Source organism: Ananas comosus, linkage group 16, assembly GCF_001540865.1.
Source record: "Ananas comosus cultivar F153 linkage group 16, ASM154086v1, whole genome shotgun sequence".
Classification (NCBI taxonomy): domain Eukaryota; kingdom Viridiplantae; phylum Streptophyta; class Magnoliopsida; order Poales; family Bromeliaceae; genus Ananas; species Ananas comosus.
In genome coordinates this window covers 10,538,149-10,553,614 of record NC_033636.1, presented here as the reverse complement: position 1 = coordinate 10,553,614, position 15,466 = coordinate 10,538,149, and the positions used below count along the sequence as shown (strand labels likewise).

The window sequence follows — 15,466 nt, the reverse complement described above, 5'->3', positions numbered from 1 at the left end:
TTTCTGGAACTAGTAACCGTCTGTTAATATAACAATTTTGATTATTTACTCTTGATTTGGTGGTGGAGATCATGAGTATGCTTACTCTCTTATTAATTTGATGCTTGTGAAAAATTTTGAGCTTTTGATTATGGAAATTCGCCTGAATTATTTTAGGTGACTAATCCTATGCAGAGCCACTCAGCTTAAATATCAGTGGGCACATAAAAAAAGTGACATTACCGGTTAAGACTAAAGAACTGCACATCGTTATTGAGGGCAAAATCCTTCAAGTAAGAAACACCATGCAACCTCAGCTACAATCATGAAGGCTGAGCTGGCAAAATTCCTCTAGCTGGCCATAACCAACCCTCAAGAAACCACAAAAAAAAAAAAAAAAAAAAAAAAAAAAAAAAAAAAAAAAAAAAAAAAAAAAAAAAAAAAAATCCCAGAAGTTTTCCACGAGAAAAAAATTATCTCAACTCTGGATCACGAATGTGCATATAGGAGAGAGAAATTAAACTACTACTATGCACAACTATGCAGGCTTAGTCATTAATGTTAAATTTTCGGCAAAGCAGGTAACAAGTTTTATGGTATAATTTCTACATTTGCTTGTATATATTGGGGTAGTGCCGCTGCTAAAAGTGTGTAATCTTAAATTTGACATATAAATGGTTCGGATTATGCTGTTTAGTCTCAAAGGGCTGGGCTAGCCTAGAGAAAGGTGGGTCAAGCGATCAGGGCGCCACCACCACCCAAGAAAAACAAGAACAAAAAGGGGCATTGTTGCCACAAACTCCAATTAGATACAGATCAGAACTGAGTCTCGCAATCGGCTCCATCAGCAACTTAATAATGGCGTACGATCCCGATCAAAAGTTCTCCAATAGCGTAATAATATTAGCAATATCTCAAACTGAAGCGAAGGAATGATGGAAGAAAAAACCAAGGAAATTATTTTAAAAAAAGAATACTGCAATGTCCTCGCACAGATCACGGCAACGGATCAACAACACAAATTATTGAACATTTCTGCGCGTAAAGAGAAAACAATGGCACAATGAAACCAGCAAGAACCGAAAAATTAGCTTTTTACAAAAACAAAACACAACCTCAATTAGAACACAGCCAAACATGAGTAGGTGTATTACATTGAAACAGTGGGATATAAGGCAAAGCCTGGCCTCAATCGGCCCTACTACTGGTGCTTTAATAATTTACAATACATACTTAGACAAAATACTAGACAATGCTTGACTAAGCAGCTGTAAAAAACCCTTTTAAGTGGCTAAAACGACCCTGAGCTTTTCCCAATAGCAGCTCACGGTCGGACTACGGCTTATCAACTTAAATATAACACAAACATGACCAAAAAAGGGCCAAAAAAATCAATCAATCAAATCCAAAAACTAGAGGGAAAAAATAAATAATGAAATCTATCGAATACCCTGGTGGCTGACTAGCTGATTCGGGTAGAAAAGGAATGATATAGTATATACATGATGGAGAAGGAACGAGCTTTAGATTTTTCTTCCTTTTTTTTTTCTGTTTTTCTTTTTTTTTTTTTATGCACAGGTTGCAGGAGAGTCGAATGGTGGCACAATCGTAGCAAAAAATGGGACTCACTATTCCTTTCTCTGCAGCAAAAATGCAAAGCCTGAATTCTCCCGCAGTAAAGGTGGGGGGTCGACATCAGCTATCTCGATGTCCGTCATTGATTTGGAGATATCGTCCACTGAGAATGGTATGCTGCATCCCAAAAGCAAGAATTTCACATAATTAGAGCCCGGCTGGGATACTATCGATAGCACCAAGCGTTTGGTGCTATCAAGTTTTCCATCGTTAGATTTAACCCTTTGACTATTTTCACCCGTTAGATTTTATTATTAAACCAATAACTCACTCAACTCTAGGGAACCCACATCATTCTAACCATACATTTATATATATATATATATATAGAGAGAGAGAGAGAGAGAGAGAGAGAGAGAGGCTATACTCATAAGGGTGCAATAGCTGAACTCATATATGCAATTCAAAACCTTGATTCTTACATATCTACACACACTGATGAAAACGAGTGCTTTTAAAGTACCTTGAATCATCATCCAGCAAGAAAGAACTGCTGACCGCATTATTCGAGTCCTCGGTCATCATAACTCTCATACTTGAAATAACCTATAGGAGGATGAAATCAGAAATTTCATAAAAATAGAAAGAGTAAAGTTTCTGTACACAGAATTTATCCAGCCGGTTCCTTCCCCAAAGCATTTAGTGACAAATTAAAAAGGATTACAAGTGAATATTACAACAATGAAGCACAGCGGACTTACTTCTGATGAAACACTATGAGTGCCATATTTGTCATCCCAATACATGGTGCTGATTCTGTATAGCTGTTGTATGCTAAGCACCTGAGTTATTTATAAGATGAACCAAAGTTACATCTGCAATAGTTAAAGTGAGTTTAACAAGTACAGAAGTCAGCAAAAATGGTTTTCTTACCGGACATAGGTCATTAGTTATCTCCTTCAATGTCTTCTTAGGCTTTTGATGAATTACCTGATGAGTTAAAAGATTCGGGTTATTTCTCAAGAAACATTAACTTAGTAGTAAATAATACTTGTGTGCTTTGTTAGTGGAAAAGAACAATATTCAGTTAAGTTTTAGTATCCTGGTTAAATATGACATACCAGGAATCCAACAGCCTGCCTAATATGTTTTAGTTCTTCCCAGGCAGAACCTGCATACTGTATTCAAATTATATTAGCAAACAGTAAACTACAAAAAATAAAATAAAATAGTTTTGTTTTTCCTAGAGAATAGTAAGTTACCTCTTCTGTGGCATCATAGCACCAATGTTCTAACTCAGCCAATCCTGCCTTGACATATTCGCCATTGCTAAATGAACAGCATTCACGTCGGAGGAGGAGACTACAATAAAGAAATAAGGCATTACTATATCCTGATTGTGCACTAGTAAGCTACTCAGCTGTTATCAGTAATAGATGTATAGAAGGAATAACCAAGTACCTGTTGAACAACTGGACATTTATAAATGAAAATACTTGGGTGAAAACCTTGCGGACCAAGAATGGAGGGACCTGAAAAGTTGGCAACATTAGAATTTGTAGTCCACATTTCAATTTCAAGCATTAATCTTTGACAGCCTATCACATACATAATTGGCTTTTAAGGTTTTCAAACAATTTGTTAAGCTTTTCACGATGCTCTGCCAGTGTGCAATCAAAGTTTGTTGGCCCAAGGCACTTGCATGAGAGCGTGATCCTTTAACCAGGCTTGCACGAGATGTTCTTGGGGCCTGAAACACAGTTTGAAAAGTCTCTCAAGAAAAAGCCATAGAATATTCAGAAAAAAAAATAAATAAAAGGAAAAACTATCAAAATCTTTTCTGTCATTTTTCTTGTCAAGAAAAACAGTGGAGCTGTTTGCAGTACCTGGATACACAAACCAAGGAGTGGTGATATCTCCTTCTTTAAATTGTCTCTTATCATCCCGTAGATCTTCTCCAGGAAAGCAGTAAGTTGCTGCTTGAAAAGCAGAGCTGGATACTTTGCTTCCACTTGGCGCAAGTCATTTAGTCCACCAATCATGCGACCACCAAGAAAAGGAAGCCCAGCACTTTGAGGAGAAGCTCGGATCTTAAGTTGGTAACAGAAGTAAACAATTAGATGATAACTAACAACCCTTGTTCCTATATGCTTGTTTACAAACCCAAATAAAAGAGAACAAATAATTTGCTTTTTTTACCGAAGACATTCTGCCAAACAAAGAAGCCGATGATCTCCGCCTCTGCGAACTCATATTAGCTGCCCCGCTTGCTTTTAGCGTCCGTTGAAGGAGCAGCAATAACGTGGATGAATTGGATAACCAATATGCTAATACATCACTATTATCCTGAGTCTTCATGGAAAGATACCACAAATTCAACTAATTTAAGAACTAAATTAAAAAGACAAATCTGAGCATGACGGCACAGACAGTTCCATACCTCTATTGCTGAGCCAATTGTTTGAATAATGCGATCAAATACACTGGTCCTTTCAACTTCAAATGATCTCCAGTGAAGAAGACATTTGTATATGAGACAAGCAGCAATAGGTCGACAACCAGAAAACCCTAGATCTTGAGAAATGCACTTTATCAGCATGTCCTGGTTTTCCTGCATCACAAAGTTCATGAACAATGACAAATTGCCAAAACAAATCTCATATGGTACAAGAAGGACCAATGTATAACTCCTATACAAAAACGGCAACTAAGTATATTAAATAATATACCTGCTGCTTCTCATTAAGTGATTTCTGCGGTTTTTCTTCGGCTTCGAGTTCTTTTAGAGGTAAAGCAGTAGTAGTATCCTACAATTGATTATCAAGATTAGAATTCAACTTCCATACTTTTAATTTGTGCGACACTGAAATCATTCGAATTGCTGATTGAACATACCGGTGTTGGTTTCATCTCACCGTTTGCAACATTGCCATTCTCTGGGGTTCTCTGTCAAGAAACAGTATAGTAACATAAATCGTTACATATCAAAAGAAAAAAAAAAGTGATGAATGTGTATTACACAAAACAAGTCCCTCAGGGATGTAAGAGTACCTGCAAAATGGTTTTGGGATTCGCAGCTAATGACCTGGCGGTTGGTGAAATCACAACGGCCTGTTGACGAAGTACTTGATTTTCTGACTCCAGATTGGTGTTTTTCTCTTCAAGCCTGTGTTTATTGGGAGAAAGATGACAACTATTAACTTGTAAAGTAGAAATAAAGGTTCACAATGAGAATTTAAAATCACAGTTTCTGTTTAGCATTTAATAGAACCAATGATTCTTAGGATTTAAAAGTTGTATAACTGCAAATTGTAAAGCAAGAACCTTTGAACAGTATCTTGGAGCAGATCATTTTTTTTGGAAGCTTCTTCAAACTTCTTAAGCAACTCTTCACCCCTTGCTTGAGCTTCAGCGTGCGCTTTCTTCGCTTCTTCGGTTGCTTGTCTTTCTGCTTGCACCAAAGCCTGCCAAGATAGCAAAATGGCGAAAAGATTTAGTACATACCTTCAAATTATTAAATCATATTTTAGGCAACCTTTTTCTGTCCAATATTTTAATAGAATTATGATCTAAATTATGATAGAGTTGTACCATTTTATCCCCAAGGATAAAGATAAATGCTTGAACAAGCCATTAAGAGGATTAACTGCAAGGTGTCATGATTGATTGACATAAATTTAGCTGATTATATATCACTATAGCTTCCACTACTCGGTCCGCATGCTATATGCTAGATAGAATAAATTACATAAAGCAACACTAGTGAAAATGTGCAGAGCTTAGATCACGGTACCTTCAGCTGTTCAACTTCAGCCGTTAAGGAATTAATCTTTTCTGTGTCTTCAACTAATACAGGGGTTTCTTTGATCACTGGAGGTGCTTCTTCAATAGCCTTTCTAGCTGCCTCTCTTTCCTTAACAACAATAGCATTTGCCTCTTCTACTTGTAGTTGCATCTCATGTAACATTTCCTGTAGCTTAGCAATTTCCTGCGCTTTTGCCTCTTCCAGATCCGTCTGCAAATTGGCCACACCATGTTCAGTAAAGGGAAAGTTCAGTATAATCAAAGTCAGCTATTGTTTAATAGGACATCAAACATCAGGCGGAATATATAGCAACAGGAATCAAACATAGAGAACAGTAATTACTCTCATTCGTTTCTCCAATCCTAAACGCCATGTTAGCTCTTCCACACGCTTTTCAAGTTTATCTTTCGCCTCTTTGAGTGCTCCTGTCTCTCTTGCAGCCTGTATTTGTGTGTAAAAAGCTTTAAAGCATCGTCCAAAAACTGAAAAAATATCAGGAAATTGAGAGCGAGGAACGGAAAAGGACCATTCTGAGCTTCCTAAGCTCTCTCCTTGCAAGCCTTTGTCTCCAAGCACATTGATAAGTGAGTGTTGCTTTCTTCAGCTTCTCATAATATGTATATTCTCTGTGACAACGCCATTGAGCCTGCAGTCAAATAAATGGAACATCAGAAACTATCGTGCTTACTCAAATAGATAACAAAAAGAAGCAGCTTCGTTGTATTGGAAGAAAAGCAAACCTGGATATGAATTGCTGCTTTAGTTTGCTTTCTGAACCTAAATTCATTGCGAGCAGACATAGCACGCATTCCAGTCTGCAATGCAATAGCAGATGATTGGAGTTCGGAATAAGCTTTGCGTGCAAAATGGCTCCGCAAACTTTTCTGAATTTTCACTGCTGCTGCTTCCCGTCTCATGCACTCATACAACTTACAAGCCAACCGTCCTACATTCAACCAAAAAGAGAGTATTCAGGGAGAACACATGATAGCTCCTGTTAATCGTGTTTCATGAATCCTTGCTTCAACTAAGGAGATAGCTAGGGATGCACTGGAAAGATCAATCATGTTTAGGGCTGTGGTTTCTGAAGAAGTGCCATTTGAATTGAGTTATTTAAAGAAGCACTAATAGCATTGTCGCTAAAATCTCCAAATAGTTTCCTGCTGCAAAAGAAGCTGAAGCTTCAAATTGAATCTTCTGCATTTAGGGTCCAAAAGCTCTATTTACTTGCCCACTACAACAAAAGCACAAGCCTATCTGTTAGCCAAATTCCTGATTTCCGGAAAGTTCTGCTTTCTGGAGTAGGGAAGGTGTTCAACCAGTGAGGACAAACAGGCATTTATAGGCCAATCTAAAAAAAGATGTTAACAGGACCAATCTCCACCTTAACTAGAATTTATGACTTTACCTCTCCAACAAGATTGCACATAGATAGCCGATTTCCTTAGGGTCAGGAACTGCTTGCGGGCAATATACGTACGAATACGTCTCTGGATAGCTCTGGCTGCCCGTCCTAACACCTCTGTTCTTCGTGCATCCAGTTCAGCCATCTGGCCAGCTCTCAGGAACACCTTGGTTTTTCCAATCTGCCACGGCCAATCATGTAATCCAGTGTAAGAGACACAGGTTCCAGCATCAAAATAACATGCAAAGAAACACACGTTAAAACTGATTCAAGAAAAAATGTAACAGCTCCAAAATTATGGAAACAAAGTTACTAAGAGAAATGAAGGAGAAAAGAAATTCATGTGAATCCTTTAACCATGCTGCATCAGAGTATAAAAGCCATCTCAAAGCAAAATCAGTATAAAGCAAGAGAATAGAGCAAAAAAGAGCAATATTAGCATGTTCTGTCAATCTGTTATCTGTTATTAAAGCCTTTAGAATAATATCTACTAGAATAAAACATCATCAGACAGTTTATGCATTCTGTTAACAGCTGGCCTACCTGGTAACCTTTTAGTCCCATTTTATCCAAAATCTTTTGGCAGGCTATCTTGTCATCATTGCTATCCAGAACCGAGAGAGAGAGAGAGAGAGTGAGTGAAAACTGAAAAGTGTGCCAAATATATCAAGTAGAAAATGACTACAATAAATAAGATGAAGAGAAACATAGCACTTTATAATCTGACTTACTTTGCTTCTACAATTTCTGGGGCTAGAACACCAAACCGGTGAAGAAACTCATAAAATGTTCTTCTTGTAGGATATCCAGCACAGCTAATTCTAATTGCTTCAAGAACACCCTAAAAGTATAAATAAATCAATTTATCAACAATATGACCATAAGCGATGCTTAGAAAAATGTTGAAAACGATGCAAATATTGTTGGCTTCTTACACCACATCGTAATTGTTGGATAATGTTGAAGTTCTCAAATATAGATGGCTTGAGGAAGTTGTTAGGCTTCACACATCTAATGTAATGAGGTTCAGTAGAGCTCAAAGTCTCCATAAGGGCTTGAAGTTGCAGCTGAAATTTATTTAATCATGAATACAATCAGCAGAAGTAATTATACCCATGTTGGCAAACAATCAAATACTACTTTAAACATACTACTATATTAATTGGAAGAAATTCACTTTGAACAGGATCAAAAGGAAAGCCTAAAAAAATAAATAGGGTGGAGTGGAAGGAAAGAATAATGTTTATAAAAATAAGTATCCTATCAAAACCATTAAAAGAAACTTATATTATGAAAATGGGAAACTAAAAGCATTTTACTTTAAAGCGTGCACCAATTGAGGAAAATTTTGAGGACTTTGATGTTTCTTCAGGAAGCGGTGGAAATAATCCTGCTACAAAAGGGCATTTAGCAGCGTTAAGTAAGTCCTGATATTCCGCCACTACATAATCTTTGTTCTTGTCTAGAAATTGATCAGCCTGGTATGTTACCTGCAAAGATATAAAGATTAGGAGGAATTTGACCATAATTCATGTAAAACCAATATAAATAGATGTGTAAAAATGTTTATAAATGCTTACTTCCCCTGCATAGTGTGAGATTGTAAAGGCTGTACGAGAAAGCTTCGGTTTGATAAATCGTTTGTTGTTTTTAAATGTTTGGTACAATTTCTGAGCAAATGTCTCGTGTGTTGATCTCGGGAACATACTGACAACACAAATCAGAGACAGTAGTAAGCTTGGGAAGAGAATGTGTCAAATGAATTTGACCAATAATATATGACATTGGTAAACTAAGGCCTAGTTTGCTAATGTGGTGGCGAAAAGCACCTACTTTATGCTTTAGAAGGTCCACAAATTTTGAAGCACTTCCGATCTTTCCTTCTCCAATGCTATAAAATTGTGGTGGCAACTGCCGCCAGAGAAGCATACACTTGCATGCTTTTCTGGTGACAGTTGCCATCGTAGTTTTATAGCATAAAAAGAGGGTAGATTAAAAGCGCTTTGGAATTTTTAAATCTAAGTATAGAATAGATGCTTTTAGCCACCACATTAACAAACTAGGCCTAAGAGGGATATAGAAGAACAAAAACTAGCAGAGTGAACACTGAAACTTACCAGGCTTCATCAAGAAGTGCAATAATTCCACCTGGTTTCTGTAAAAGAAGAAAAAAAGGACAGCGGAATTAGGGTAAATTTGCCATTATTATTTGTACAAGAAGGTGATAAAATCAACACACACACACACACATATAGTGAAGCTAGAATATTTTTGATAGTAAAGGAATAGTGTTTACTATCTACTTTTTAGCCCTTAGATACCTAGGGTTTAGTGGTGGTAGGTGCAATAGTATTCCAAGGGCTAGAAAATTGATAGTAAACACTATTTATTTACTATCAATAGTATTGCAGGTGAACTATATATATATATACATGTGTGTGTGTGTGTGTGTGTGTGTGTAGTAGGCTAGAATACTTTTAGAAGCACATGACTAGTGCTTGCTCCCAACTTTTTAACCCTTGGATGCCTAGAGTTTACTATTTGATGGTGGTACTATTATGAATCAAATGACAGAAAAGTTAACAGTAGGTACTATTCATGTGCTTTTAGAAGCATATATGTGTGTGTGTGTGTATTTGTATTCTATTCTCACGATTTGGGTGTGAACCAGAAGGGCATTAAAATTGTAGCATAATACTAATCATTTTTTTCTCTATTTATATAATTGTTGCCTAACCACTGAGCTTTTTAGTGTAATAAATTACAAATAACAGATATCACTAAACTTAATTGCAATAAATACCTATAGCTTTTCCAGTCACTGTTTTCATCCATCAGATTCATTAATAGTCAGTTTCCAACTATAACAAAAGAGGAATATAATTATACCTTCTCAATCAGGTCCAGCACATCTTGGTTATCAACAAACTCAATATAACTCCAATCAATCTCCTCCCTAGTATATTCCTCCTGCTCCATTTTAAAGACGTGCTGCAAAGTAGGTACATCGTGTTAATGTTATACAAAAGTAAACCAATTATTAGGATTACAGTAGACTTTTATATAATCCATATTTCATGCATACCTGGTTAAAATGCTGTTGCAGCTTTTCATTTGTATAATTGATACATAACTGCTCAAAACTGTTTCCCATGAAAGCCCAAGCATAAGGATAAAGAGATACTAAAATTTTAACAATTAATATCTTCTTGGATGTAATTACTTTTCTTGGGTAGCCTACCTGTTAATTTTGAAACTTTCAAAGCCATAGATATCAAGAACTCCAATAAGTTGTTTTGAGTTTGGGTCCTGTCCAATTGACACATTAATTTTATCTACCAGCCTGTGGACAGTACAACCAAGCATAAAATTTCTTGCTTTGCATCAATAACGAAATACTCTTTAATTTGTGTAGGAGCTAATCTTATATAATCAAACACATTACCAATCAAACAACCGGGAGTATATTGTTTTTGCTAATCCATCCCTGCTAACAATTGCAGAAGCAGGGTCAAGCGTTCTAGTAATAACTTCTTCTGGTGTTACTATCACACGTGTTATCAGTGCTTTCTCTAGTTTCTCGCTATCACACCTGCAAAAACATTAGCTGATGAATTACATGAATAACAAACTACAAACATCTAGCTTTCGGAAATTACAGAAAAAAAATGACCTATGGCGCTGGAATGAAATCGACATACATTAGAAGTTCTGCTGCTGTGTTCAGATGGAACCTTGCTTTCTCATCCTTTATTACAGATGAATCTATTTCTGTTCCCTTTTCAAAGTCGATATTTCCTATATGAAGTATTGCGGCTACAACCCTAAATATACCCTCCTGAAGCAATGAATGGAAAAGGAATGACGTGGTCGTAAAGAACTTCTAACAAGTAGTATTGAATGACCTGACAGCCACCAACCTGTTCATGCTCGTTGATTCCAACTATATCCATGGCCCTTCTTGTTGCTAGATATTCATGAGCATCATTAATTCCACTGACCTGAATACAATCTGACTGGTTGAGGTAATGAAATGTTCTGGGATCCCCCAATTTATACTTTGTGATATCCTACAAAAATGAATTCCATCATCGGTAACTAATCTTCATAAGATAATCTTGTACTATTAATGAAATAGGGTGGAGAATGAACTAGCCGAAGTAAAATAAGCAAAGAATCAGAAAGAAGTTACCTCAGCTGGTGCAGCGCAAAGAAAGTAGAAGCAATGGTAGTTTCTTTCCGGAGTATTAATTTGGCAAACACGAGACCTTTCAAGCAAGTAGGTTCTAATAGCAGCACCGGATATCCGTCCACTTTTGTCAAATTGGATCTCAACAAACTTACCAAACCGACTTAATCACAGTGTCATGTACAGAAATGAAAACTGATCAGCTAATTGGAAATGGCGTATGGAAAACGGCAGGAAATATCTTTCTTGACTCTACACTTTATGGAACTATGTTATAGAAAGCTAACTGTTTTAAACAATGAGAATAAACAATAGCTTACCTTGAATTGTTGTTCCGAACAGTTTTTGCATTCCCAAAAGCTTCAAGAACTGGATTAGACTGAATGTCGTACCAGAGCAAACGGATCAACCAAAACATTTAAGCAAGTAATTACTTAACAAATAGCATAAAAAGAAAAGGTCCATATCTTACTTCTAGAACTTGTTGCTCAACAGTCCTTCCTTCTGTCCCAGATCGTCCACCCAAGTAAGCAAGATATCTCATTAGCATCTTTGTTGTCTCAGTTTTACCAGCACCACTTTCACCACTGACCAAAATAGAATTGCTTTTCCCTTCATTTATCATTGCCCTGTTTTTTTTTTGTTGTTCAAATACTAGTGTTAAAGCAGGTTCAGCTCAAATATGGTTCAGTCAAGAAAACTGTGCAATTAATCACCTGTAAGCAACATCAGCAATCGCAAAAACATGAGGACTTAACTCCCCAAAATCGGCGCCTTTGTACTGTTCCATCATATGGGTATCATAAAGATGAGGCAACCTTTGAAATGGGTTTATTGCGATTAAGATGTTGCCCGTGTAAGTCTGAAAAACACAAGAGAGTAGCGTCAAGTGTCAAAATCCAGAACTTCATTTGATAAAAGTATTAGTGTCAAAAAAAAGTATAAAATAAGCAGCCCCTTACATATATTTCATTCAGCTCATATCGAGTGGCTAGGTTTTGCAAAACACCGGGTTCATGCAAATATGATAGCTTTGTCATGTCATCAACTCCTCCAGGTGGAGCTTCTGTGTCCTTGGGAAACACTTTTGATACATCTGCAACAACCTGTTGGCAAGAACCAGATAGAATCAAATTTGCCAACCACAAAAATCTTGCAATTTTTACAGAGTTATACAATTAAATACTCTATAGTTAGACCAACATAAAGGCCTATCGCATGCAGGTGGCAATAATGCCGATATCTGCAAATGGAGAATCCTTTTGGGTAACCATATCAAATGCAATTGATCAATTTCAACACTAATGAAGAATTATTCCAATGTCCTACCTATCCCTAAGATTGTAAATTCATACACATTAGACGCACTTGTTCCACCGAGCAAAAGGTTACAAAAATTCAATATAAGGATGAAAGAAAGATATTATGATTAAGCTGCCAAAACTGGGAACGGGAAGCACATAAGAAACAAAGTTCATTATGTCAAAGCATATGAAACTTGTCCAACATAATGAAGACTAAAGGATGAAGCTCTTGTTCCGTCAGAGCGTGTCATTTAGGGAACTTCACAAAAATTGAAAAGAAAAAAACGACTGCAGAAAACTTGAAATACTCAACCAAAAGAGGCTTGTGCCTTCTGTCCAAAGTTGTAGTTAGACTTTTACAGTCTATATCTTTCCTAAATTAATCAACAAATAAACAAAACAATGCATAACTTTTACCACAGTGCAGAACACTAAGCAAAGGTGCTGTACAATAAAAGATGCAACAATCAGGAGTTGTAACACTCTACACTATACAAAGAATAGAGCATAGAGCCAATAGCCCGGACTTACTGTTTTTCCATTTGTTGTATGCACATGGACTTCGTGACCACTGATCTTGAAAACCTCCCCATCTATCCAAGCTAAATCTGCATCTTCAACCCATACATGGGAGCCTACGATAATGTTATCCGTAGATGCCTGAAAAATAGCGTACTAGTCAGAGAAGATGTCCATACACAACATGTTAAGAATGAAAAACAAAAAGAGTAAGCAACACAGGATTACCTGCTAATGGATGGTTGTTAATTTTTGTACCAAAAACTACTAGTCAGTCTTCGACCCAGAATTGGAGAAGTAATAGCTAATTCTCTTACAACATATATAGAAAAGCAATCTCTTACAATATATATAGAAAAGCATAGTTCTTATAAGTTTGAAAATTTGAAAATTAGGGTGAAGAGCATTGCCCTTTATTTTGCATTTTGCTAAATGACTATTCGAAAACTCCTAAGAAAAAAAAAATGGAGCACATCACTTTCAGGATTATTAAACCAAAAGCCTCACCCGTAATTGCCTCCAGTTTTGCAAAATCCCGTGAATGAATGGGCCTTAAACTGTGATTTCACATGGCAAAAATTATGTAAAGAAGGACTTCCCACCACATAGGAGCTGATGCTACGCAACAGATCTTATCCCCCAGAAGTAAAGGCTTATAACAGCAAATTCCCCAGTAGAAGATTCTTATACTATCGTTTAAATTGCACCAGAACTGAAATTTTCAAATGGAAAGTTATGAATATTCCAACTAAATTGCCGCTGCTAGTTTAATCACCTAATCATCTTAAACCTGCAAAATTGTGCACCATTTCACTTCGTAGAGATCCTCCAGTTACTACTTTTCTGAGGGCAACAATTACCACTAACTTTATAAATTAAATAACGCGAGCAGGATCGGAGCATCCATCTCCGCAACAACCACAGAAATAGACCACGCAACTACTCAAAATCGAGTTCAAACTACAATCAAGCCAATCCAAAAATCGGAAATCGAAGCGATTCGATGCTAAATCCGAGGAAACAACAATTCGCCTTACCATAGATCATCAGACGACGATTCAGCGACTAGGATCGGCGGTAGATCGGGATGGATCGCAGCTGCGGCTACGGAAAGGGATCGATCGAGGACGAGATCGGCGATGCGGAGAGAGAGGATCCCAAGGTGGGGAGGAGGGATTCGTTGGATGATCCCGATCGACGGCGCCGCCTCTCCCCTTCGCCCCTTCCCCCTCCCTCTCTCTTCCTCTTCCTCTTCCTCTTCCTCTGGTTTCGTCTCTCTCTATCTCTCTCTCTCTCTCTCTCTATTCTCTCTTTCTCTCTACTTTTCTCTCTCTTCGTTGTGTGTGTGTGTAAGAGAGAGAGAGACAGAGAGAGACAGAGAGAGGGAAAAGGGAGGGGTGGGGTGTTGTGGGGTCGGTCAAGCGAAGGGAGGCTTCGTGGTGTGCATGAGCTCGAGAGAAAGGACAGGGATGGTAATTCCCCGAGAACTTCGCTCGACGAGAAACGGCGAAAATGTCGAAAATGTGTTGTAGGGGGTCGGCGTTCCGGCATTAATAGTCCCCGCGAGGACGAAATTGCCCCCCACCCCTCTCCGAGTTTTTCAAATGACGGTTTTGCCCCTCCCTTCGGGTCCGCCGTTTCGGTCGAGTCCGTGCACCGCCGCACCCATTCCCCCCTCCCCACCGGATCCTCTGCAAACCCGGAAGCACCATGTTCGCTGAAACTGACGCGTGGAATGTTTCGAATGGCCCTTCAATTTAAACGCATAGCATAGCATAGATTCTCGAATATATTAATATAATAATAAATATAAACTTATCCTTTATTAATGTTTTAAATTTAATTTTTTTAATTTGTGTTATTATGTGTAGTTGAGTTAAAGAATTTTGTCAAATTTAACAGTTTTTTAAGTTTATTGATTGTTGATTGTTATAGTTTTATTCACTAAAAAAATGTCAAAGTATTAAACTTTAACGAAATTACTGTTGAATATAGTAAAATCGTCAACTTAAAATAGTTAAAACCATTCAAATGAAAATTACTAAATTGAAAGTGTGGGCGATTGAAAAAATTAAGTTGGAGGGGGCATTTTTGAAATGGGTGGTGCTTTGATTTTCCAAAACATTGTCCTTATATATTATCAATAATATGCTAATAAATTTATATAATATATTTAGATTACGTGTTATAAGCAACCAAAGTTTGGGACATTAGCAATGCAAACACATCAATAATCGTGTAAGGACAATATCGTTCAATTATGGAGGGACAATAAAAATAATTTCAAAAGAGACCATTGTGGAGGGAATCTCCATACAGTTTCACCTTTAGTAATTTAAAATAGCTTAAAGGATAAAACGGTAATACCAAGTACACATGTAATTTTATAAAAAATATTATCCCTATATTCTTTATTGGGCGAATATTTTACACTTCTTGCATCCATGATTTTTTTTTAAAAATTTTTTGTATTAGAAAAAAAATAATAATATGACAACTGAGTTTATTCTAATCTTTGAGAAAGCATAAAATATAAATCTTAGACTTATAAGGCAGGTGTACAGATAGCATTGCTCTGATTTTATATTACCGGGATTGTACTAAATTGTGTCCTTGTAGGGATGTAGAGTAGGCCCAACGCAATGAACGGTTATGGTGGTGGATTGGGTGGCCTCTTTATAGGCTGGCTA

General features: G+C 37.1%; 1 protein-coding gene across 1 annotated transcript; it reads right to left on the bottom strand.

The window, feature by feature from the left end:
• Positions 1,057 to 14,301, bottom strand: LOC109722029 (myosin-17-like). Its single transcript, XM_020249880.1, has 39 exons — positions 13,814 to 14,301; positions 12,789 to 12,917; positions 11,916 to 12,059; positions 11,670 to 11,815; positions 11,426 to 11,582; positions 11,274 to 11,332; positions 10,957 to 11,116; positions 10,685 to 10,834; positions 10,466 to 10,602; positions 10,210 to 10,356; positions 10,006 to 10,107; positions 9,850 to 9,907; positions 9,654 to 9,755; positions 8,882 to 8,919; positions 8,345 to 8,471; positions 8,084 to 8,254; positions 7,700 to 7,831; positions 7,496 to 7,605; positions 7,308 to 7,368; positions 6,768 to 6,945; positions 6,100 to 6,305; positions 5,886 to 6,005; positions 5,702 to 5,800; positions 5,348 to 5,569; positions 4,879 to 5,018; positions 4,606 to 4,720; positions 4,450 to 4,500; positions 4,284 to 4,361; positions 3,995 to 4,165; positions 3,754 to 3,906; positions 3,441 to 3,644; positions 3,164 to 3,304; positions 3,016 to 3,086; positions 2,817 to 2,916; positions 2,676 to 2,732; positions 2,488 to 2,544; positions 2,316 to 2,396; positions 2,078 to 2,160; positions 1,057 to 1,731 (listed from the first exon to the last, which is right to left on the bottom strand). The coding sequence occupies exons 1-39, from the start codon at positions 13,814 to 13,816 to the stop codon at positions 1,608 to 1,610; spliced, it is 4,584 nt and encodes a 1,527-aa protein (XP_020105469.1). The 5' UTR covers positions 13,817 to 14,301; the 3' UTR covers positions 1,057 to 1,607.